The sequence below is a fragment of the Phasianus colchicus genome, chromosome 2 (assembly GCF_987193195.1).
Source record: "Phasianus colchicus chromosome 2, bPhaCol1.hap1.1, whole genome shotgun sequence".
Lineage (NCBI taxonomy): Eukaryota > Metazoa > Chordata > Aves > Galliformes > Phasianidae > Phasianus > Phasianus colchicus.
Window position 1 is genome coordinate 81,915,980 of NC_143437.1, and position 27,014 is coordinate 81,942,993.

A 27,014-nucleotide genomic window follows, 5' to 3' on the forward strand; every position below is an offset into this window, starting at 1 on the left:
ATATGTAAAGGTTAAACAGATAAAGTAAGAAAAACGTGATTGTGTGTGAATGCATGCATGTGGCAGGGGTGCAAAGACATGTACTTATGTAGATAAGTATACTATTGCATAAAACATGGTTATATTTGGGAACAAAACAGATTTTTACACAGAAGCAATTCCTAAGCTCTTGGGATCTTTTCTTGGAAAGGTCAGATCACTCAGTTCTTGTAGTTCCTTTCCAAGTTTCCATACGGATTAATGCCACTCAATTTTCTGTTGCCCTAGTGCAAATCTGGTGCTTGTTCTATGTCTTATTAAATAAAAAACAGATAAATAAATAATAAACAAATAAATATATGTGTGCTCTGATTTACTTCTTCCTGTATGAATTAAGTCAACAACAAAAAGACCCTTACCCCATCTCCTATCCCTACTTGACTTGCGGTCTTCGTTTGTGCAAACACATGCAGTCTGATAGTGGACTTTGAGGTTCCATGCTTCTGGGGGACCATAGTGTGCAGACAGACAGAGACAGGGCTCATCTTTCATACAGTAAAGGATGAGAAGTGGCAGGTGGAGTTGATTAGTCCTTCAATCACTGAAAGTCATTACTGCATTAAATTAAGATTGCTTGAAGGCACATAGAGCAATTTACCGTGCAGAAAATAAAGGAATTAACACATTTGCGCATAAAGAAACCATTATCTGATCCCCAATAGCAATACTTCATACTTTCTCAGCGCCTTTCATCCAGGGATCTCAAAGCATTCAGGTGCCATTTTTTTCTGAAGCTGAGTTCTAATTTTTTCTGTTAAGAAGGTACAACTTGCAGATTTTTGTCCACTCCAAATTGAAGGTAGCTACGATGCCCAGGTCGCAGGCTGCATTCATGAGCAAAATCTCCAAATCTGAACACAGCCAACCTGCAGCCGCACAGCTCTGTGCATAGCTGGAAGGTACTTCTGGAGTCACACCAGACCCACAGCATACAAGTAGGGTGTTCACATCACCACGTCTCCAGGTACGCTTGGATAGATCTTACTGCACTTGACAGGAAAAGCACTCCAGAGCACACTTGCTGCACATGGCTGTATTTGAGACTACTCACTTGGAAAAGGGAGATAGAGCCAGGCATCGTGGTTCTCCCAGCCACAAAAACACATCAGTATTGCTCCATCTCTTTTCTTCTCCCACAAAGGAGTTTATGTTTCCCATTTTTGCCTTCCACAGTGTACTGTAAGCAGATATCATTCAGAATTTAAAAAAAATAAAATAAAATCAAAAGCATACTGTCTATGGTGGCATGTTCACTAACAAGTCAAAACAGCAATCTCCACTTCTGTGTGCCAGAGAAATGCAAATCCATGTACCACAATACAATCCATGGTACCACAAAGATAAGCATTCTTTCATGAAGCAAAGACAGGGAATTGCAGGCAGAGGATTTGGTTTTGTGCACATTTAAATGCACACAGTTCCTTGCTAAGAGGTAAAGTCCTCAGGACATGGCACTGCAGACTCAGGGTGGTGGCAGCTAAAGACAAAGTCTCTGTAGTTCTGACTGCCCATAACACATGTAGGGTTGAGTGCAATGTCTGAAGCATCCCAGGACTGCATAGGTACAATGCTAATGTAAAACTTTACTGATTTCCCTTCCCTTTTATATGCAGATTTTCTTTTGTACATCACAGTATCTCAACAAAAGTCTCAATTTTACACACATTTCTGACCTGACTAACAGAAAATACACACAAATTCCCATAGATATACACCCTCATATAAAACTAAACATACCACAGAAAGACCCTACAAATGACCAGTAAGGAATGGTCAAGACCCTCACCTGTGAAATAATTTTTTTCCTTCAAAAAACTTGCTTTGGATTCAAGTTCGCAAGGTTTCAGGTTTTCATAAAAGTGCCATAGCCATAAGGATCAGAGTATTTCAATACATCCTCCCCACAGATGGTTCAGTTATTAACACATTGTATTTGAAATGACCAAATGACTTTTGTAGATCAGTAGTTAAGGCATGCTATGGAACTTGACTGGGTACGTTGTGCTCCCTAACCCAACAAACATTTTGAAACATGCAGAATTATTTGGTTGGTTTGTTGTTTTCATTTGTTGATTGGTTTGCTCATTTGTTTTCTTTTTTGCCAGAGGTGAAAATGAAGAATTTTCCGATTAAGAAAATTTCTAAAGATATCATTTGGGTCACTCTCTAACGCAATCTTTTTCCACTTTGGGGCTGCATCCCAAAAAACAGCAGTGAGCACACACATACACACACTGTGGTACTGATCACAGAGTGTGTCTCACTCCTTATAGACTAAGTAATACAATAGAGCAAATTTTCACAAGTGCACTGGCACGAAGATCTTGAAAAAACAAAGTCAAGAAAAAGACAAACATATCTATTTGTCTGCAAAGTACAGTAGCCCCTATGTAGGAAAGGCTGTCACTGGCAGTTCACTACCATGATTGCTGCAAAGCTAGCGAAGGATTAGATACCATATTATCATGCCAGTAGCAGCAGAGGTATTCAACACATTCAGCCTTTCAAACCTCTATCAGAAACACTGCATCTGCACTGAAGTCAAAGGGAGCAAGGATTTCACCATAAAATTCTATGCTGAGTATCACACTAAGCATACCACACTTCGTATTTGTCATAATATATTACAAAGTAAACTTCCACTGTTTATTCAGTATTACATTTTTCAGAGAAAAATAAAGTTAATACATTAAATCCAACAGAGAGTCCTTTAAAACAAGCCTGAACAAATAGCAACTCTTATTAACACTCCATTTCTTTCCTTACACAATACCATGTCCCAAGAGCTCTTGAGAAATCTCAGTCTCCACCACTTTTCATTAAAATGGAAGGCTCTAGAATCTCCATATATGTTGCTAAGATCATCAAAAGGGTAGTATTAACTATGCAGCTCTGACTGCATAAACAACTTCCCTAAACAACTGAAAATTTAGTTTTAATGTGGTTACAGTTTAACTTAAAATCTATGAAATATCTCGATTTTGAAAATACCTGATATTTAATTCTAGGTATTTTTAGTAATTTTTGAATTCTCACAGTTATACCACTACAGCTGACCATTCATTGAGGGAATTCAGTGAAAAGCTAAAAACTTTCTGCTGCCCAGCTGAACACATGTGGCACGTTTCTTAGCAGTTACCTACGGAGAGATATGTCATTATACGTATACAAGACCACATACATGCTATGGAGATAGCCTTAATCTTTATTATTTTCATCATTGTCATTTGTGAAGAAAAGAGCTGCTTTACTAGGGCGTGATGAACAAAATCTTGAAAGACTGATTCTATACAAGACTACGTGCCTAAGTGATTCAAGTAGCACACAGTACCCAGGGAACACAGGGGCATCACTATTTGCACCTGGTGAGTAAGGCACTAATCAACACACCATCAGAGATATTTCTCATCTCAGAAGGCAGAAATTCTCATGCCATATCTTTCAGTTGGTTACTCCACTAGTTCTTGAAGCTTACTGCAAATAACCCTGCATTCTCTATGGCTGAGAACACTCTATGCTGATAAGTTGCACACAGGTTCCCCTTTTGTATTAACATAAAACACTGCTTTCAGTTAATAAATAAACAAATAAATAAAAGCATTTAGGCGAGAAGATGAAGAAAAAACATCACAGTATTCCTTGGCAGATAGGTCTGGGGAAGTGAATGCAGCCACTTCTGATGATCCAGCATGGGGCCATGCACTTTAGACTTGAAAAAAGTCATGTCTTACCAACCACAGCATATAAAGACTACACAAACACACAGATAGCACACAGTACTGTTTATCAGTGGCACTCTTCATTTTTCTTTTGTCAGACATGCAGTCAACACAAAGTGGAACACAGGAAGCTCCATATGAACATGAGACATATCTTCTTTACTTTGAGGATGACAGAGCCCTGGAACAGGTTGCCCAGAGAGGTTGTGGAGTCTCCTTCTCTGGAGATATTCAAGACTCATCTGGACACCCTACCATGCAACCAATTGTAGGGTACCTGCTTTAGCAGGGGGGATGGACTCGATGATCTCCAGAAGTTCCTTCCAACTCCTGTGATTCTGTGATTGTTGGGATTAATTCCACGGAACTATAATGTACATTATTTACACACTCAGAGTTCAATTTGTGTAGAATTCAGAAAGAAAACAAAACAAAAAAGTACAACTTCAAAGACACAAGAACAGACTTTAAAAAGCTCAGTCTGCTGTACAGAATAGAAATATTGAGCTATGCCCAATCTCTCCTACCACAAGCCCCTTAAGTCAAGGAATATAAAGCAACAGAGAGGAATAGCAGCCATCAGGCCTTAACTATCAGTTCTCTAGTAGTGAAAAAGCGTGTGGGTCTGCTACCAGCTACCAGTTACTTTAAATTAAGCTTCCCAGAAAAAGAAAGCAGTTTGTGTTCTGAACACAGGTTGAACAAACGTAAGTACCTGATCTAAACAAAAAACACGCTACCCCGACATAACCATTCAAAACTACTTCTGACCTTTTTTGATTGTTATTTCATTAAAGGTTGGCTTACAAGTTCCACGTGGGCTTTGTTTTGTTAACCTCATCAAAACACAACACTTTTTAGTGTCTTTGGAAAGGGGATATTTTAAAGAATACAAAGACATAGCTGTTTTATTTGCATACAGTTAAAAGAGAACGATGAATGCTATTGAAATCTACAAAACAAGTGGCTGCTGGTTTAGGTCAAAGGTTGGATATGAGGAAGGCAAGGCATCTCACAAATAAGGTCCTCAGGGGAGCTGGGATAACAAAAATACAAGCAGAAATTGTCAGGAAGCAAAGGAAGGCCACATGTGCTTAAGCTCTGAAGGAAAGAGCCCATGACTTGGAAATGAAGAGGACTGGGGAAGAATGAGAGCACAGAGAGGAAATGGGCAAGCAGAAGAGAGGATTGATTTGGAGCAAGAACTGCACTGTATGTTTCTGTGTCAGCAACAGTTAAGAATACATGCTTCTAGCTATATTTGATATATACACACAGGAAAAATAAAAGCTTTTTAGAACATTTAAACAATATGTAAAGAATGTTTTTCTCATCCCTCTGTTCCCACAGATATGTGTTACCAAGACACATCACTGAAGTAGGCCTCCACCTAAACATGTTTGTAGTAGCTAGTCTCCTCCTTACTGTGCCTTCTTGAAGAAAGCAGACCCTCCTTCTAGAGAAGGCTCTGGGGAGGGGGAACGGCTGTTTACAAGGGTAGATAGTGACAGGACAAAGGGGAATGGTTTTAAACTGAGACGGGAGGTTTAGGTTAGATATTAGGAGGAAGTTTTTCACTCAGAGGGTGGTGACGCACTCGAACAGTTTGCCCAAGCAGGTTGTGGATGCCCCATCCCTGGAGGCATTCAAGGCCAGGCTGGATGTGGCTCTGGGCAGCCTGGTCTGGTGGTTGGCAACCCTGCACATAGCAGGGGGTTGAAACTCGATGATCATTGTGGTCCTTTTCAACCCAGGCCATTCTATGATTCTATGATGATTCTTCTATGCATATATTACATGCTGCCTAAAGGAACATTTCATGCTGAATCAATCAGAAAACACAGAGAATCTGTGAACAAAAAAGCACACTAAAAAATATTAATAACAAAGCACCTTCAGCACAGTTCATCTAGAATCAGTTAAAACATATATTTCTTTACATTTTTCAACTTAAAATAGTCCAATATAAGAAAAAAAAAATCTGGACAGGAGCTACTAAAAGGCCCAAACAGTTCCCATTCTTACAACATTCTCCATCTCCTCAGCACAGCATCAACCAGTCTCACATCTGCCTCTTACACTTGTAGAAATGTATATAAACAGTAATGGAACAAGTGAGTAGGAGATTACAAAATCCAATTTTCCTGCTTCTAGTACAAATTTCCAATACACCAACCACCCACCTATGCTATGTTACTCACTGCAGGAAACCCCACATAAGCTGCTGCAGAATGCATTTAAAAAGACAAAGTTGCACCTGTAAAAACTTACGCAAATATACACCACCACATGCCATTGGAGACTAAGAGATCAATAATTACAATCAGAAGGCACCACACTTTGCTTTAAAATAAATAAATAAAATTCTAGTTTTATCTAGCATTTCAGATATTTCGTTTCTATTTAGATCTCCGCACCTAACAAGCCATCAGAATACACCCAACACTTCATTTTCAATGCAGAGTAAAGGCATTTAGGGAGGAGGAGAAGGAAGGTGTGAGTGGCAGAAATCGAGGCTGGATGATCAGGGCATTGGCACCGGGTCCTATAAAGGTATACTTCCAAATTCACAAACTGCTGTTTTTCTCATGGCTGAAATATTTAGCTTAAGGAACAGCTCTTCCACGCATGTTTCTGTTCTTCTGGGCATTGGTTTCTCTGCATATTGCTGAATAACCTCTTCTAAAAGTTGGCACAGTTATGGAGCTACTTTCAAAACCTCTGAGGAACCCCAAGTTTTTTCTCTTTAGAATAAAACAGTTTGTCACAAACTGCCATTGTTTTCAAAATACTATCAGTGTGTACACACACACGCTCAGCAATGTGTAATTGCACGCGCATTTGTTAATCAGCAGCGTGCCTTTCCCCTTCAGATTAAAGAGGAAAACAAATGACGAAAATCCCTTGATATCTGCAGAACCCATCGTTCTTGAGAAGCCATGGAGGTTTTGGAGGAGCCACATTTTAAATACTGAAAGCTTATTGCTCCTTTGGATCTGTGGTCTCTAAAACAGCCATTGGATTTTCCAGTAGCATCCTGGACTTTGTGGCACAGAAAACTCTCTCTCCTGCACTAGAAAGAAAATTATCTTTCCAAATTCTTTTATTTGCTCCTTATTAGACTCTAAACCAAGGTTTATACTGTCTAATTAAGGGCCAAATAAGGTCTAGAAAGCAGCAAGACTTCTCATTCCAATAATAATTTGAATTCTACATTAACAAGAATATGATTTAAATACAACTTTACATTAAGACATGGGGCCCTCAGAAAAAGAATATTAAGAAATTCAGACAGCCCCTTTGAAGAACTATTTTAGATTTTCTTTACAAGTAGACAAGAAAGATTTTCATATTAAATGCCTCATGGAGAAATGTGGCCTTGGCTTCAGTCTTTAAATGAACTAAAACAATAGAGAAAATTAACAGGAGATGTAAATAGGATTTTTTAAATCTCTTTTGATAAAGTTGGAGCTCAATTTATTCTTAGTGTTATACGCAGATCCTGTATTGGCTAAAAAAAAAAAAAAAAGATTAAAATAACTCTCTTCTCTATATTGATTGCATTTATTTATATAAAAGTCTGACAAGTAGCATTTGCAAAATTCCCTTCAATGTTTTCATTTTTAAAAAATCACTTACGAATCAAATGACATCCAAAATATGTAAAAACAGGTGCTGAGAGAGAGAATTTTGGAAGGGAGACTGGAATAAGCAACATACAGTTTTTCAAACAATCGCAAAAATGCCCAAGGGGAAATACTGCTGTGACATTTTATGGGTTAACAGCTCTGATACTAGCTCCATTTGTAAGGAAATAAAACCAGGTGAAGTTTGAACATCCTATTCACTCTCATCTACTCATAGAATGCATTTTTATGCAAATACAGTCTTGTTAAACATGCTCCCTGTTCATGCAGGAAACAATGTTTGCTGTCATCAGACACCACCAAAGCATGAAATTTCAACACACAAAGAAATGCTGGTCGTTAAGTGTTTCAAATCTTTACACAGTCACAACATGCAGGAAGCACACACATCAAATCCAAACAATGGGATCTGTGTTTCTCTATTAGAACCTGGAGACTGCAACTGTCTGATGTGGTTCTGGCAAAGAGCTGTTCCATTAGTCAGCATTTGGATACATCACCTATCTGCATGGCAAATTTTGGACGGTAAAAAGCAAGTGAGGTGGTTCAGGTGTATTCTCAACTGTGTTTTAGTAAATGACAATGTTATGCTTACATAGATGATAGATGACCCAACTGAATTAACTACATCAAATTTCCAAGTTTGAGAGCAACAAACACAAACCCTTCTTGTGAGCACAAAGTGTTCAGCTCACTGTAAAACCAACATCATCAAATAGTTATTCCTTGCACTGTGTATCCTGTGTAATATTTCCACATCCTCCTTTGCATCCTGGCTTGTATTAGGAATGGTGTGGTGAGCAGGAATAGGGAAGTCATCCTGCCCCTGTACTCAGCATTGGTGAGGCCTCACCTCGAGTACTGCGTTCAGTTTTGGGCACCTCAGTACAGAAAGGACATGGAGGTGCTGGAGCAGGTCCAAAGAAGGGCAACAAGGCTTGTGAAGGGCTTGGAGAATATGTCCTACGAGGAGAGACTGAAGGAACTGGGGCTGTTTAGTCTGGGGAAAAGGAGGCTGAGGAGTGACCTTATTGCTTTCCCAATATCTGAAAGTGCTTACAGTGAGAGCGGGGTTGATCTCTTCTCACCAGTGACAGGACGAAGGGAAATGATCTTAAAATGCACCAGGGTAAGTTTAGGTTGGCTATCAGAAAAAACTTCTTTACAGAAAGGGTTGTAAAGTACTGGAATAGGGTCCCCAGGGAGGTGGTTAAGTCACCACGCCAGGATGTGTTTAAAAACTATTTGGATGTGGTGCTCAGGGACATGATTTAGCAGAGGGTTGTTAGAGTTAGGGTAGTATGGTTAGGTTTGGTTGGACTCGATGATCTTTAAGGTCTTTTCCAACCTGAGCGATTCTATGATTCTATGATTTGCCATAATAATTTGTACTCATATCTGATCCCTGGAAAATTATCACTTTCAAAGGATGAGGTTCAGCTTCCCAGTAGGCAGCAACCCCTACAACAGAACCCTAAAGACAGATTAAATTTTGATAGAAACAGTGAGGTCAAAGCTAAATGTCAATGAAGTGAGATTCAGAACCAAATCAGGCAGCTGTCTATTCATCCAAATAACACATTGATTATCTGGATATCTGGATTTATTATTATCACTTTGTCATGCAGCAGAATGCCCCAAGACCTCCACAGAGACCACAGCTTCACTGGAGCAAAGTCTGGAGATTCTCCAAACACACAGGAAAGGAGTGTCAGTGAGACAAAAAAAAAAAAAAAAAAGAAGATGGACAACAGAAGGGAAGAGAAAACCAACCATTATCTCAAATTAGCGAATGCAGAACTGAGGTAGAGGCAAATTCAAACTTCTCCAAAGCAGGGGCACACAATGGTTAATTGCATCTCAAGTCTGGTTCGGGGCAATCCCAAGCACAGGCACAGGTTGGGCAGAGAACAGCTTGAGAGCAGCCCTGAGGAAGATTTGGGAGTGTCATTTGATGACTCAACCTGAGCCAGCAATGGTGCCTGCAGCCAAGAAGTCAGACCATACCCTGGGTTACATCAAGAGAAGCATGACCAGCAAGTTGAGGGAGGGGAGATTCTGCCCCTCTAGTCTGCTCTTGTGAGAGCCCACCTGGAGTACTGCATCCAGTTCTGGAGCCCCCAACACAAGGACATGGAGTTGTTGGAGTGGGGCCAGAGGAGGGCCATAAGGATGATCAGAGGGCTGGAACACCTCTCTTATGGGGACAGGCTGAGACAGTTGGGGTTCTTCAGCCTGGAGAAGATAAGGCTCCAAGGGGACCTCACGCCAGCCTTCCAGTACCTGAAGGGGTTTACAGGAATGCTAGGGAGGGACTTTTTATAAGGGCAGGTAGTGACAGGACGAGGGGAAAGGAAATGGTTTTAAGCTGGAAGATGGCAGATTTAGACTGGATATTAGGATATTAGGAAGAAATACTTTACTGTGAGGGTGGTGAGACACTGGAACAGCTTGCCCAGAGAGGTTGTGTATGCCCTCACTGGAAACATTCAAGGCCATGCTGGATGGGGCTTTGAGCAACCTGTTCTAGTGGGAAGTGTCCCTGCCTACAGCAGGGAGGTTGGAAGTAGATGATCTTAAAGGTCTCTTCCAACCCAAAGCATTTTATGATTCTACGCCTCTGCCCAATAATTTAGCATGCAGTCTGATTCTTTCTTAAAGTGAAATCAAGAAGTACAAATCTCAGAGTAGCACTGGCAGAACAATTTTCTGGATGACAATGACTGATAATTACTGCAGACGCTTGTCACAAGACTCCTGGCTACAGTTAGACTGAGCATAATGGCAGCTCAGTGCAACTTTGAAAAAAAAATCAGATACTCTGATTGTAATTTCTAGCAAACAAGCAGCTGAATTAGTAAGCTTCCATCACAGTTAGCACTTCTGGCAAACCACTGCCCTCAAAGTTCAGCCAAAATCACCAAAGACCTGGGAAATTATTCACCACCTCAACTTGAAGTGATGCCTCCAGAACTGCTTGACTCCAGCACATGCTTTGAATATTGCATCTAAGTTGTGATTAAACAACTCAGTATGAACAACTGGTACCTTTCAGGTATTTTATTTTAATTGAAAATAAATGTTTCCAGAATAATAGTAGCATTTATGACCTTGCTCTTGTGATGGCTGTCCACTACGACCTGACTCTTTTTTTCCCCCTTTTCTTTGGCAAATGAATGTCATACATTTGAAAGAAAGTGTGTTGCTTCTTTTTCTTTTCTTTTTTTTTTTTTTTTTTTTTTTTTATTGCTGCCTCTTTGTGTCTACACTTGTGGTCACCAGCAGCCTCTGAACAATTACATTTGCTTATATCACTGTGAGGACATGACTGCATGTACTGCATTTGAGATTTTGTTGTGCATCCCTTAACAACCACACTGGGACAGACACTGTTCCATACTGAAGTCCACATCCTTCTACCTTTATGGCCATCCAAATCAGTCAAACTAAGCTTTAGTCACTTACTGCAGTCATCCTTCCCAAATGTAGCATCCATACATTTTTTTTTGATGCTTTCATCTCTCTCTTATGTCTTCCAAGACACAGGATGACACTACTGTTTATCTGATTTGGAAAACTTGTACTTTCTACATCATCTAGAAAAGAAAGAGCTAGAGCAGCCCAAGAGAGCCAGGGTTTAGTTCTGAGTTAACCACAGCATTGCTGAGTCTCCAGATCTTTAATTGTGAAGGTAAGGTTTGTTCTACAGCCAAAGGGGTTCTTTACCTTAAGAAAAAGGGTAATAAAGAACCCAGCTGTAAACGCTCCTTTATGGATTCTATTTCAGGATCCTCTGCAAAGACCTCTTTATTTGTCTCCATACCCCCCTTGTGCCTCAGCCATTACTGATTAAATTTGGGCACCTATAGCTAGTGCGAAGCAACTAACCAGTTGCTTGTGTGAACCAGTTATTCTTACTATTACATAGAGACACACAGAGGAGTGCATAATCATATGCACAATACACACATTCTAGGAAGATCTCCACACACAGTCCATAAACTGAAGAGTTATCCCTGCCCACTGCGGTGTGGTACTGGGGAAAAACTACAGAAAAGTACCAGAAAGATTCCCTGGCCAAGAGCAGCTGCTGATTCAGCAAAGCTGGGACCTTTAGATATTCTGAACACTCTCTACAGTTTTGATTAAACTCTCTGCTGCACAGAGATCTATTTGTCCCCGTTGTTCTTTCTCCTCACCTGCTTAATCTTCCAGCTGTACGTGCACCCTCTCTTCAAACTTTAACTTCCTTTACTCCTTTTTCTTTCCATTCAGCTGATCCCTCTTAACTCAATTCTTTACCCACCCAAAAAGCAAAGATGCCACCTTTAATTAAAAACAGAAGCACACAGACACACTATTCCCTCAGGCACCGTGCCTGCACAGATTAATCTGAACATGCACTGAACCTCCAATATGTCAGGCTGGAGATGACAAGGCTGGACAGACACAGGCACATGGCACCCTGCCTATAAGCTTTGAGACTAACATAATATTTAGTTCTATCTTACAGCTGACCTATTCGTGTTCTTCATATCTCATCTCCCTTTTGTCTGTTTACACCATTAGGGAAGTAAACTTCTAGTGTGGAGCCTTTCCACAATCCTCCTATGACAGCAGAGGCTCTTTCATAACCAGAAACAGTCGTCTTTGTAAAGCAACACAATTGAAGCAAATTTCAAACATTCGAAATCACAAAGGCCCCAAAATTCTAAGATTGAGAAACAGCAATTTGGATTTACTACTACCAGATTTAGGAACTTTGTCTGCGCTGAGTTTCTAAGTCCTCTGCTACAAACTTGAGACCTTACTACCCTCCTCCTTGTCACACCAGACCAGATCTCTTACACAGACCCATATTCCAGTCAGAAATTTAGAGGCAGGCCGAGAACAGGAAATACTAAAAAATGTTGAGTTTCTGAACATCAGATTCAAATGTACTCAGGTCCTGCACCGTTCTTGGTCAAGCAGCTCTGTGTTTTGGGATGCCCTCACTACGCCATCCAAGCTAGCACAGAGCCAGGGAAGTGTCACTGCCAAACTCTGAGCTTCTGAACCAAATGACTCAGGCTCCTCCCTTCACAATCATGAGACTTGCTCACACACTGAGCATTTCTCATTCTTTTTATTTTCTACTTGCCATTTAATTCATTTATTTCTACACTGACAATAAATGTTCATCTTCTCCTGATCTGTTTGCTTAACTATCTACTGTTCAAGCCCAAAATGAAATGGACGCATAAATATGCAGGTCTCAAGTCTGTTACCAGAGGATCTATCACTTTTCATTACCTAATCCTCAGTGTGCAGAAGTGCTTTTTTTACACTTGCTCTGTACTAGACAAATAGGCATCTGCATCACCCACTGCCCACTTTCAGGCTTCCATCCTAGCTAATTCCAGCTTTCTCTTTCTGTCTTTCTTCGATCATATATTCTTCCTTTTGATCCCTGCAGATCTTCCTATATACCCTCTGAGTTCAACCTTCTGAGTTTTAAGTGACATGTACTTCCTTAAGGTTTCCCACTCACTTGCTGCATAGTTTCCCCATTCCTGCTATCCCTTACAAGGCCACAATCTGCACTCCCATGTTCTCCTCCCCTCATTCTTCCTCTCCTGTGGCAACTAAGCAACCACAGTTTTTCTAGCAAATAGCCTTGCCAACCCAGTGCAAAATACCAACTATTTTGCAATCTTTTTCTCATTAATCCAGCGAGGACGCTGAAAACCTTAGTTATGATGTGACTCAAAATTAAAAAGATAGAAATGAAATATGGAGTATGCAAACGTAACTCACTTTTACTAACACTAGGGCAGCCTCCAGATGAGGATGTACCTACCCACGGTGTGCCTGAGGAAACCTAGTGCCAGCCAGCTACCAAAACTGCAGCCTGCTCCTGAATTCCCCTTAATTTAAAACAATAACAAGCTTCCCAACTCTCTCCTCCTGCACATACACTCAGATTAGGAAGGCCTTGCCCTCAGTAGAGCTGGGAATCAAAGATGGAATGCAAAAGCCCAATAAGTGTTGAAAGCAGTCTTATACACCATGTGGTGCCCAAGGAAGGTACTGTTGGACTTCTGAAGTGATAGCAGACATCCATGTTCAGACACAGACATCCCCTTCCGGGAGAGAAAACCCCACAGGAGGCTGCCCCTGTACATCCAGTTCCTCCTGTCTGCATTTGCCACGAGGCAGGGAAACCAGGCAGTACTGTGCATCAGCCTGATCCAGCCCTCTCTCCATCATGACCTGTGTTAGTGAGGTCCAAGAGAGCACAAGTACAGCTTCCTTGCTGTCACCATTCTTCCACAGTTATTGTATACATACCTGCAGTCCCACTCCACAGTATTAAAACAAACAAAAAAAAACTTCAGACCAACTGTGGTAACAGAAAAAAAAGAAGCTTAATCACACTCTCAGTGGCCTCAGCTTTAACCTGGAAGAAACACGACTTTTCTGTCAGGGAAAACCCTTTTAATTTTCTTGTTCATTCAGTTCCTGGCCTCTGACAAGGGAGTCAAAAGGCTGGCAGTTACGGAAGTTATTTATTGATTTCCTCGGTTTATTTATGAATGCCAGACATGCAAGGGCCTGTCTTCAAATTTAACACCTGGTATTTAACACTGTTAAATAAAATGCAAGGAAGATTAGGTCCTACCCACCTCTGCAACTTTCCTATAACAAAAGTTGCCCTCGCAGAAAGTTCATCACCATTTGACATCCATAAAAATTCTCAAATTTAAAGTCCCTTCACTGAAACTACACATGGAAGTTCCCTGTCTTCTCTACTTTAAGAACGCCTTCTGTGGTCTCAGTTGACCTCCATTAATCTACCAGTAAATAAGAAAGAAACCATTGCTCTAGCCTGAAATATATGCAGTAGCAAAGAGCGAGAAAAAGAAAAAAAGCATGATATGAGATCAACAGGATTGTCTTCCATGTACAATATGTTGCAGTAATCCACCTCAAGGTGACAGAAACAATGCATCATTCTGACAAGGTCTTGATTTGTAAGAAATACAACAAACAGTTAAATGCAGACAGAAAAAAAACCATTTGACCATCAATTCTACAAGGACAGAGCTGAAAGCATTGCTGAACTACAAACCCTCTAAAAAATAGGAGAACTAACTCTGAAATAACAGGAAGCACTACAATTGTTGCTGTTCTCCTCAAGAGTCTTCCCTCGTCTTCAATACTTCTACCTCAAGGAAGCCTCAGCCTGTATATATTTGATCCCATAAGGGATAGAAACCAAAAAAAGGAAGAATCAGATCAGTGTGGTTAGATGAAAGACAGAGCACTGTGTCACCTGGCTTGTAACCAGAGCTTACCAGCTCCTTTTCCACATGAACCATTTAAATCTGCTCAAGTGGGGACAAGATTAGAACTTGAAACACTGCCACAAGAAAAAGAGAATTTACAAGTGACCAGACTTCTAAATTCTCTGAGCTGGTCAGTCTAGTCCAAACAGTCCACAATTAAAGTTATTTTACAGCGAATGATACTATTCTTTGAGAGACATTTTTTAAAGGATGGACGCTCACTTTTTAAAGGAGGGATGCTTTGCTTTAACATAACGCAGTTTTACCAAGAAATTGCAAAATAAATTATACAGAGATTTTGCTTACGAATGTGAGAGCTTTTAAATTTAAAAACTATAATCAATATCAAATCATCTAAAACACAGAAGAATCAGAATATGCTAGTGATATATTCTTAGAATGGATTTCACATTAAAAAAATCAATATCTAATTTTGCTCTAAATGTAAGAAAAATGTACTCTGCATTTAATCTCAAAAGATTCACATACTTTTTGCATATACAGTATCAGAACTCATTCATATAACTGCAATCTCCACCTCTCAGTGAATGCAGTTCCTTTATCTGACTGTATCGAAAAACAGCTTGAAGGAGAAAACAAAGAAAAACAAAATACACAATTAAGACTGAAGGAAATTAGGGGTAAAAAGAACCAAAAAAGCAATTTAAAGAAAAAGAGACACTCTTGTGTAGTGATGAATGTTTTTTGGCTTTTTTTGTTGATACTCATGCTTTGGTTTCACTTCTCTGAATTTTACTTTTTACATAAAGCTTATGAAATAATAAAATGGTTACTGAATGCATTTGAGAAAAACGTGCTTCGTTCTGCAAAATAAAGGACATACAGTGAAGCATCCCATCTAAAAGACTCAACAACACTTAAGACTTACTCCAGTGAGCCTATATGCTTTCAGTGACACTTGTTCTGAGGCAGAGACTCACTGAAGTTAATCAAACTCAATGAAGGCAGACGATCACAGCAATGCAGCTGTTTGTTGGCCCACGGCAGCAACTTGTTTAACTGTGTCACCTGTCGCAATACATCTGCAGGCAAAATTGTTCCCCATTTTCAGCTCCTGATCAAATTTCACTAAGGCGCTCTGCATATATCAAGCAACATAATATTGCAACTAAAACCTATAAAATAGCTTGTACATATTTCTGTACAGTTTGGTTCCATATTCTTAGGCACAAGCACACGTAAACATATCAAGTCTCCTGTAATTCTCATCCATAAGATGCACACCCATTACCCTGATACTTTGCAGGTGGCATCCAGGGCCAAAATCAATATAGTTAAAATAGGATAATCTAGAGTTCTCATAAATTCTGTCCTTTCTTCTCCACTGCCTAGCCTCATGCACGAGGCACTCCATCAGCCAGCTGTCTTGATGTTCCATATCTATAGCTAAAAACACATAGCCATTTGGCAGAACATTTAATGATACAGCTTAAGCTTTTCATGCAATGTCAACATTTTCACAATAAATAACAATACCAAGCAGACTTATTACCTAAATTAACTGAAATGATCATAAGTTGTTCATGTCCTTTCATAGCTCAAGCTTTCACATTATGTTTTCATCAACATCTTTGCAATTGCATTCAATCAGTACAAAATTTAGCTGCCTGATGTCAAGTGCCAAAACGATTCTGAAGTTAATATAGCTAACATGCAAAAGTGCGTATTTTCACATGAAAAGATAATTAAAAACCTAGAGAATAATGAATATAAAAGAAAAGAAAAAAAACCGATTATTTTATTTTTTATTTCATCTCTCCTCTTTTAGTCAGTTTCCCTCCTGCTTATAAACTCCCCTGAAGGGAGGGGCCACAGTGATGTTTCCCTGAAGCCTTCATGTCTATGCTGAATAAAACCAGCACTTCCAACTTGTCATCAAACGAGAAGTGTTTCAGCACTCTGATCATCCTTGTGGCCCTCTTCTGCATCCACTCCAACAGCTGTATATCTTTCTTGAGCTGAGGGCCTCAGGCCTGGACACCGTACTACAGATGAGGCCTCACAACGGCAGAGTAGAGAGGGCCAATCATCTCCTTCTCTCTGCTGGCTGCCTCTCTTTTGAAGAAGCCCAGGATGTTGGCCTTCTGGGCTGCAAGAGCACACGGATGGCTCATGTCCAGCTTTTCGTGCATCAGGACCCCCAAGTCCATCTCAGCAGAGCTATTCTCAAGGAGCTCTTCTCCCATATGTATCTGGGGTTGTCTCAACCTAAGTGCAACACCGTGCACTCGGCCTTGTTGAACCTCATTCAGCTCTCATGGGTACTCTCTTCAAGCCTGTCCAGGTCCATCAGGATGGCATCTCTTCCTTCTATTGTATCAACTGCACCACATAGGTTGGTGTCATCAGCAAACCTGCTGGTGGCTCACATGATCCCACTGTTTAAATAATTGATAAGGATGTTGAAAAGCACCAGTCCAAGACTGTCCCCAAGGACACTACTCATCACCAACCTCCACTTGAGAGATGTGGGAAGTCTGACTGCCAGTAAAGACCAAGACCCTAATTCAAGATCACTGTTTTGAAGCCTTCAGAGCATACTCAAAGACATTACAATGAATCTTTATGAACACTGTCTATTAAATTTATAATGCTTGCTGTCCTTGTGGACCGAGCTAGGTTTTTAAGATGTCATATCTTTTACTAGTAGAAGTAGAGAGACTTACTTGTAGGTACATAATTTCTTCATTTTATCAGTTCAGAGTATGCAGTATTGGTAACTAAGAGAAACATTTGAAAAGATACTTCCCACTCAGACCATTCAAGCATGTGAAGACTTGCAATAGAAATTCTCAACACTAAGAGAGCTCTACTTCTCGATACAAGAAAAGTAGACTTTCTCTACACCAAAATAGCATGGCTGGGCTGTGTTGCAGTCACAGTAAATGTCCTAATAAATTTCACATAACAAAGCTTAAAAAAGTAACTCTCAATTAAGGTGCTTACAGTAAGTATCTGTATTTTGATACAAGGCATTTAAATCACAATTCTAACTACAAATTTCTCTTTAAAGACCAAAATACAGATATACAATACAATAAAAATACAATACAGTAAAAATACACACACCTCACTCTTAGAAGATTAACAATGGTTTTTTTTGCCATCTTACCATAAGCATAGTGCACAAAGTCCTGACACTGAAAATACTAACAACAAACAAACTCGGAAATAAGCTCTAAAACAGATGTTCTAGTTCAATCTAGAATTGCCTGGAAACCACTACTTACTGTGCCATGTCTCCTCACGTCTCTGATGTGGCAAGTGTATAAATGATATTGTGTATGTGTGTCATTATTCTGAAAACTGCAAGTAGCTTTTCTTGCCAGAAAGTGTATTCGGAACATGGCTTTCTTTTTTAAAACTCTCTCTGGACATAATTATCTGATATGCAATCAAATTCTGAGGATGATTACTTGTGTGGTAAGTACAAAGAATTATATCGCTATCCCACTGCCTTGCGCAAACCGCCCTACCTAAAAACTTATGATATCAAATTGATAGTGGTATTCTTTTCTGTTGTTTGTTGTGAAAACTAGAAATAACTCTGAATAACATTTTCTGCCTAGATTCCAAAATTAAGCATCACAAACACTGCATAATATTCTATCACATCTGTGACATTTAAGAAAAGGGTTAAACAATTTTATCTCTTGACATATGCAGAGATCTGATAAGTTATCTACATCCTTACACATCCAATATATGGATCTGGGGTTAAAAATAAATAAATAAACCACACTGAGTTCATAATTGATTACATAAGATTTTCAAGCATGTTTAATCACCACTGGAAACCATAGAGTGAAACTGCAGGCACTCAAGTTTTTTCTTTTTTTTTTTTCCCCAAATCATAACTACATGCCAATGCTGTAGTTCCCTGGATGAAAATGAGGCCAAATCAGAGCAGAAATTAAAACTAGCAGGTGCAGAAAACCAGTGCAGTGTACATCAGTGGGAAAAGTAAGGGAGAAGGTAACAACATAGAAATTATAACTGGCTCTAACTGTTGGCAACCACAAGTAAAACTTCAATTTCATTTGACAGTTTCCACTTGAAGAAAACTCTGCATCCCAACAACAAGCCTGAAAACAAGTGCAGCAAATGTTAAGCCAATATTTTTAAAATAGCCTTTTCTTAAGGTATTAACTTCAAGTCTTAAAATGCTTCGTAACTGCTTGATGAAGGGTGCATGCTACATCTTTGTTAGTTGTTTCTCTGTATTTCAAAATTTCAAAAGTCTCTTAATGGTGTTCTCCCTCAGGGAACACTGCTACTGTCCAAAAAAAAAAAAAAAAAAAAAAAACCACCAAAAAAACCCTCAAAACCATACCAACTTGCTGTACAATTCCTTGTAAGATCTAGATTTATTACAACTGTGTACTCAGAGAAGTTTCTGCATAGCAGTCATGTTCTTTTTTACTCAGCCTTTGTCTTCATCCTTCAGCAACACACAGATAACATCCACCAATTTGTAGATTGATAGACGTTCAAGTCAGAAAGTATTTGTGCAATGCCATGCTTTCTACATGATAAAGCCAGACATGAAGCATGGGGGGATTCTTGTGGAATATTTGGTGGGAAAACGCACACACAGAAACAGCCCTGTGAACTTCAATAAACCCACTGAAAAAGGTATCAGAAAAGAACTCTGGATGAAAGTTCACATGCCAAGCCTTCCCAGATTTGAGCACGTACAGATCTGAAGTCCACTCTTACAAATTGGGAGTGTTTATTGCTGCCTCTCACTCCCTATCACCTCCTATTCTTCCAAGGCTTTTAAGGAAATCCCTAAAACTTTGCTCTTGTCTGCTGACAGTCTCCTTCTCCTGCCTTGCTGGTGAGATGCCCTTCCAGAAGAATGGCTTATGATTGTCCTGTAATTACCATGACTACATGCAGTTGTATGTACACATTTTGACTGCACATAGTTGTCTCCTTGTACTACTCAGTTCACCTTTTTAAAAAAAATGCTACCAATCCTGTGAAATTTCCTGAAAGTCACAAATACTCTCCTTGCAGCCCCCCATCCAATGCAATTTGGTCTCCTTTGATGAAAGAAGGAAAAATGAGATTCATGGGACCACAGAAAGAATAAGCAACAGCAAAGGAGTTTCTATACTGTTTATCTATTTTATCCTCTAGTACCTTACTTTCAAATGCACAAGCAGTTACCAGAACTCTTGATTCTTCTTTTGTCTTTCCAGTGGGATTAAAGATAGACTTAAGAAGCTACATCCTAAAGATAGTATAGTCTTTCTCATGATGGCCCTATGACTCTTGCTTTCATTTCTGCCAAGTGTCCCAGTTTCAACAGAAAGGATGAAGAATGATCTTACTTCTTCTTTTCCTCGTATTTATGGAAGCAGAATTAACATCAGCAGGTTTACACCATTCAGGCTAAGACACTCATGAAGCCGTAGCTCCCTATTTTACCTGTAAATAGAATATAAAATGAAAGTGGCAGCAGTTGCCACTGTGCTTCAAGCAGTATTCAGTATTTTCTGCCAATATTAGGTACAGTCCAAATGTTAGAAATGGAGAAGGAAACAAACTGTCTCCAGGAAATCGGTTAAGAGCACATGCCTCCTGGCCAATCTGTTAAACTTCAGTTACGTAGCCAGTAGTTCAGCATGGAAGCTTCTGGTTGCACACAGGAAATTAGATGGCCTATCTTGAAATCTCTCTCATCACATCAGATTCTAAGCAAAGACAACTGACTTCAGGATTTAGCAGCCCTAAGAATAGAGCAGCTCCAATAGCCCTGAATTCTACTAAAATCAAGATTATCCACCATATTAGATGGTCAAAATAGGGTGTTAAAACCACGTTCTCCCTAATTATTAACTGCCACTTCCATAGCAATTCTTGAAATAACTCTCAAAAGCTAGGATCACTCCAAGTGTCTGTTAGCTTCTCTTCTAGAGCTTCTCAACTAAGGTTACAAAAGTACAAGGAAATGTCTAAGTCCCTGAGTTAAGTTTCCAACTATTGCCAATCCATTGAAAAATGATCTCTTCCACCTTCTTCTTAAATCCCATCAGAGGTGTAGCAAGAGTTTTTATCTCCACTTAAAGCTGCTACAGAAAATTACTGCCATGGTAGTTAGGAAGCTTTTTCTAATTTATTTTTATTAAATCCATCTAACACTGAGTTACAGTTGTTCCCCCTTGGATAAGCTACTTTTCCACAAGGAGAGAAGTACTCTGGCCATCCATGCAGTGTATGATTCTTTTGGGCTCTGAAAGCCCACAGCTGAACAGAACTGGAGCTCAGTTATGTGTTCACAGCTCTCATGTTCCGCACATAGTACTTCACTAACCCAGTGAGATAAAGCACACAATTGCACATAAGAAAATTTAAGCTTAAGTACATCCATATAAGCATATGTAGTTCTGTGATTTGTCTATGATTGAAATTTGCTGCATATTCCCTAGGGTTATTTATCTTCAAGGTACCTTATACATACAAACAATACAGTTGTCTCAGGCTGTCTAATGTTTGAATGTACACTTGAAATTTTTAATCTATTTTTCCTTAAAAAATTGTCTGGTTTGTTGGGTTGGGTTTTGTTTTTTTGTTGGTTTTTGGTGGTTTTTTTTCATTTTTGCAAATGACAGTTTGTTTCTTTCTTTATCCTCATTGAAAAAATTCCTTCTGTTGCATCCCCATAATTTATTAGTCACAACAGAGTCAACCATTCTACATCTGTACTTCAGGCTGGAAACATTAACCACTCAACTCGAACCTCTTTCCTTTCAGCTTCAGTACAACTTACCACATAGAACGGGAAAAAATGCTTTTTATGTGAATGAATCTGCAGAGGAGGCCGTGGCACATTCTACCACTGTCCTTCTAAACAGTGCAGGAACAGTGGAAGCATGGGTCTGAAAGACCAAGCTCCAGCTGACAGAATTGCTGGAGACTAGAATGATCAGAAACATCCCCAAAATCAGACGTTATCACTGTGAAGCTGGAAGAAGGATCTACTTCTTCTCCCAGAGCTCTCAGTATTTTCAACTATTCCGACTCTTCTAAAAAAGCCTACATTAATAGCCCCGAGTAACCAGATGAATGTAGCATAAGAGCTTCACTTGCAAGGAGAGCTCTATCAGGCTCACTACTGAGTTAGGCTCCTGGGCTCATAAACTTCTCATTCTTCTCCATATAAGGAGCCAAACTATTGAGCAATAACAAAATGGCACTTCTGTAGGACACAGTTTCTTCAGATTGGGAAGTATGCTTGGTTTAGGCAACCACTTTCTAGCCATCAGGCTACTAGCACTTAAAGCAGCCAGAAGCAGTAACTCCACCTATCACCTACATGTTGCTATATTTTCATTCTGAGTTAATGGTTGAATATCAATATGCACACTACACACTCTGTATAATAATCAGCTCTTTCAGAGGACTTAAGCATGTGACAGTGTAGTTTGTGACTCCCAAATGGGCTTAGGCCTAAGACAGGCAGCAGACATACCTGCAGCTAAGGCACTCATGGGCCTGCACATGCTTGGGAGCTATATAAGCTCTGGACACGCAGGGACACCCAACTTCTCTGCTGCACCACTACAGAAAGATCCGTGAAGTGTACTCAAGGTGCCTCAGTTTCTACATTGTGCCAGGTAAGCCTCAAACTGTTTGTGTGGATTTGAGTTTCCAGAGCTATATATACTAGGCTGGGACTACACTTCACTGCACAGAAGCATAACTGTATTCTCAAGAGAACCTAGTGACATGGTGTTAAAATGCTGATGCCTTTAGATGTAACGCTGATTTCAAGGCAATTGGCTAATATTGGTAAAGTGTCCTTCATTGGTAAGGTGAATCTGTTCATTAAAAAGCAAAAGGGGGAACCTTCACAAAAACCCTAGCTCCTCAAACACATTGCTCCAAGATATTCAACAGATCAAGATTATAGAATGTTCCCCTTCCACAAATACCACATGCCGTGATTTGAAATCTGATGTTGTAAGGATGAAGGGATGACAAGGTCTCTGCCATTGACCAGGAATACATAGGAGGAGAAAAGAAAAAGGAAAAAAAAACTGCACCATACAACTTGCCTGCCTTTATCCTAAGGACCTGACAAGTTTCTTCAGCCCTAGATTATTGAAGGAAACTCAGTAGGTCAACAAACTGACAGTGCAAGCTCCTGGAAAAAGACATGCAGGTTTCAAACTGAAAGATGCATTTCTGCCACACCCCCAGAGCAAGCACAGAAAGTATTTCATCGTCCATTGTCCTGTTCCTTGCAGGAGCACCCTGCTCCCAGGCTGGCATGCTGCAGTGCGTGCTGATGTCAGCATGAACTGGCAGCAGGATTTTACAAGGCTTTTAGCTCAGAGTCAGAAATGGGCTTAGGAAGCCAGAGAGGTACAGACCTGGAGGACAAGGACACGGTCTCTTCACTGATGACCCTAATCTCTTCTCCTCAAGTCCACAGAATCTACTCAAAGAAGCAGCTCAAATTTCCTTAGATATACAATGCTATGATCATCATCTGAGGAACACAGTAGTGTAAGTAAACGGTAATTTTTCCTTACATTTTTCTGCTACGAGGAATGCTGGAAAATGTCATAGAAACTTGTATTCCTAATTATCAGGACAACCAAAACACACAAGAAACACTGCCCCCTCTCTAGCCCTCGTGATGCCTAAGGCAGCACATAACAGACCTCTGCTCCACTGAGAGCTGAATGCAGCCTAGTTCGCAATACAGATCAGCTTAACTTTCAAGGGATATTCCAGATTTGTAGGTGGGTGTTACTGGAAGAAACGTGTACCTGCAGGTGGTTTAAAGTGGCGACTGGAGACATTTGGAAAATTGGAACAACTTTTACTGAAGATAATAGGAAGAGATGGTGACAATGTATGACTTTTATAACATAGCTGTGTCATCCGGTAGAATCACTTCGTATTTATAACAAGCCTCCAAAAAATTATGGAAGTCATTGTCTCAAAAGTCAGCCTAAGAAGGTTACTCTCTGGAAAGATTTGTCCAACTCTTGCCCCAGAAAGGAATTAAGTCCTCAGCATAAATAAAAGGTAAATGATCTCAAAATCTACTTGTTCTCTGTAATAGCCAAATCGTAATCCATATGACAGCTGTTTGCCATGACCTAATTTTGTAAGCCAGTTGTCCAGTTTTAAGCTTTACAAGTTTCCCAATGTACTTTCAATTAATTTCTGGCTCTTTCTTTAAAGAAATATAAATGTATACTTAAATCACAATTTCTCAGGCCTAGATGGTCATTGCTATGAACTGCAAGAACTGTTGTAAGAAACAAACCTTTGAGTATCACAAATCTGAGAAGGCAATGTCAAGTAATTTCAAGATGAATTCACAAAGTGCAATTTTTTACCTCTTTTAAAATCATATTTCATGTATCCCAGTTCAGTCAGTGAAACCCCTAAAAATTCCCATAATTTCACAGAAAAGGAAGTATTAGAATTCAGAAATGCCGATATGAAAGAAGAGCATAACTTTAAAAAAAAAAAAAAAGAAAGAAAATTTATCCTCTACCCCACGTTAACAAGAAAAGGGCTGAGAAATTACCATCTCAACTGACAAAAGTTCATTCTTGCAGCGACTGTAAGATTTACAGTATTGCTCTACAGCACCACAGAACCAGTAATCTTCTTCAAGGAATAAATGCTAAATATTTATAGGGAAGTAGCTGTTCTGGAAGACAAGAAATGGGAGAAGGATAAATGTAGCTTAAAGCCTTTGAACTATTTCTCCATTTAATTTTCTTCTGATAAATAGAATCTAAAGAGGAAGCCATTGCTCACATTTCACCACATTGACGAAAACAATGTGCCTCCACAAAGCACATCTCAGAGAGAGCCGCACCGCAGGGTAAGGAGCAGCAATCCACATTGTCTGTCCCAAGCTGAGACCCCAGCATCACATTCCCAGCCTCACATTCTCACTGCAAGACGCAGCACTGGGCCCAGCTTACGCTGCCGCCCTCAGCTCCGGCAGCCCATGCAGAACTGAGAGCAGGACACCGATGAGGAAGGGCAGAGACAAAACCGGAATGCAGCATGTGAGGGCAGAAGTCAGGAGCCTGAGGAGATGAGGCAGCTCCATCAGCTGGAGGCAGCCGCGCCGTGTCACTGGGTATTTCCGATGCTGCTGAAAGAAGCACCCAGAGCGGGTGACACCTTGGGAGCAGCCCTCCTGAGCACAGCGGTGTGTCGGCAGGCAGCAAGGTAGGGTCGCACCTCCTGCCATCCAGGGCCTGGGTCACCTGGGGCTTTGCATACGCTGCCCTCACCTACCTGCCACAGCCCTCAGCAGGAGAGCAGGCCTGATGGGGAGCAGGGAGAGCAGGGATCTCGAACCTCACAGAATGGCCTGGGTCAGAAGGGACTTCAAGGATCATGAATCTCCAGCCCCCCCACGGCAGGCAGGGCCACCAGCCTCCACATCTAATACCAGCCCAGGCTGCCCAGGGCCCCATCCAAACCTGGCACCTCCCTCCGCAGGCGACAGCTTCAATCTGTTTATCCTCACGGCTCACAGCGGGCAATGTGGTAGCGTTACATTTGAAGCCACCTCTTGACGGAGGAGACTGGAAAACGTGGTCACATGTGTTTCTTGGCAAGGGTGAGGGGCGAGAGGGTGCAAAGCTTCAGAAGTGGCAGGGACCTGATGTGCAAACATGGCACCTAACGACACCCCTCGGTGCGGCCGGAGAGCCCGAACTCGCTCCGTCCCGCCAGCACGCGGGCACGCTTCCCCCTGCGGCGAGCAGCGCGACTAATTACATCCATTTCCTACTTAGGAACGCCTCGCCGTCCCCGCCGCGAGCCGCTCCCACAGCGGGGGGCCGGGGCGCGGGGCGGGGCGGGGCGGCCGCCGGAGCCGCGATCCGTGCGGCGGGAGGCGGCCGAGGCCGGGCCAGGCGGGGGCAGCACGGCCGCTCCGGTGAGCCGGGCAACCCCACCCAGCGGCCCCTCCTGGAAGAGGCGGGGTCGCGGGGACCCCGAAGGGATCGCGCCTCGCCCCTCGCCCCCGAGTCGGGCTTTCCGCCCGCCCCTCCGCCGTCCCGCTCCGTCCCGCGGCGCCGGGCTCCCCCCGGGCAGCGCCGCTCCAGGAGGGGCTGCCCGGGCGCGGGCAGGAGGAAGCCAGGGGCCGAGGCCGCGGTTCAGCAGCTCCGTGCCGGGCAGGGCCCCGCGGGGCGGCCCCGGGCAGCGGCCGGCTCCGGCCGTGGCCGTGGCGGCGCCCGCTCCCGCCCGCCCGCGAGCGGCGCATGAATGAGCGACCGAATGAATGAATGACGGGCGTCTGCTTACTTGAGCATGGCCTCTTCCTTCTCTTCCTCCTCTTTCTGCCGGTCCATCACTGCCATGATAATGTTCCTCTCTTCCTCTGTCAGGTGGCTCAGGTCGGGCAGCTCCTGCATCGGGGGGGGCACCGTGGGTGGGCGAGGGCCGCGGGGCCCCGCCGAAGAAGACATTTTATTTCTGCCTCTCCCTTACACCTTCTGCCTCGGCGAGGCGAGCCCCGCCGGCTCTCCTCCGCCCCCCCTCACAGTGTAGTCCTCCGAGCGGCGGCGGCCGGCAGCTCTCTGGCAGCAGCGGAGGAGGAGGCGGAGACGCAGCCTTTCATGGTTGCTCGCATCCACCCCAGCCCGGCTGCGCCGCCGCTCGTTCCCTTTGTCTCCGCGGCTTCACGGAGCTCGGGGGCCGCCGCGCCGCCGCCCGCAGCCCATCCTCCCGGCGGTGGGCGTGCGGGGCGGGGGTGCCGCGGCGCGGGGGCTTCCCGATGGCCGCCGGCGGGGCTGCGCGCGGAGGGAGAGAGGCAGGGAGGCGGCGTGCGCCGCGGGCCGGCCGGGAGGGGCGGGTGCCGCCGCCGCGATGCGAAGCGATGCGATGCGATGCTCCTGCGAGCTCGGCGCCGCGAGGAGGGAGGGGAGCTCGGGGCCGCTTAGGCGGAGTCCGAGGCGCGCCGCCGCTGCCTCCCTCCCAGGCGGCCGTGCCAGAGCCGGAGCGCCGGCGCCGCTGTCCCGCGCTCCTCTCGCTCTTCCCGCCGCCCCGCCGCCGCCTCTCTCCTCGCGTGCCCCCGCAGGTGTCCGCCTCTCGAGGCGGGGTCGGGAGCTCGCCTCGGTCCCACCGGGACCGCCGTCTCACCGAAGCGGGGCGGCCGCCGAGGAGTTGTGCCGCCGGCTTTCCGCGGGGCGGCCCGAGGCTGCGGGTCACCCGGCTGCCGCCGAACCGCCGCTCCCTCACACATCAGCCGTGCTTACCTC

General features: G+C 42.5%; 1 protein-coding gene across 21 annotated transcripts in view; it reads right to left on the minus strand.

The window, feature by feature from the left end:
• Positions 1–26,774, minus strand: part of RIMS1 (regulating synaptic membrane exocytosis 1) — a 291,302-nt gene extending 264,528 nt beyond the window's left edge. For all 21 annotated transcript variants that reach the window (XM_090136176.1, XM_090136155.1, XM_090136167.1 and 18 more), the window contains exon 1: positions 26,059–26,774. In XM_090136176.1, the coding sequence (XP_089992302.1) occupies positions 26,059–26,222 (164 nt within the window). In that variant the 5' untranslated portion in view covers positions 26,223–26,774. The remainder of the gene's footprint in view (positions 1–26,058) is intronic.
• Between the last annotated feature and the right edge of the window lie 240 nt (positions 26,775–27,014).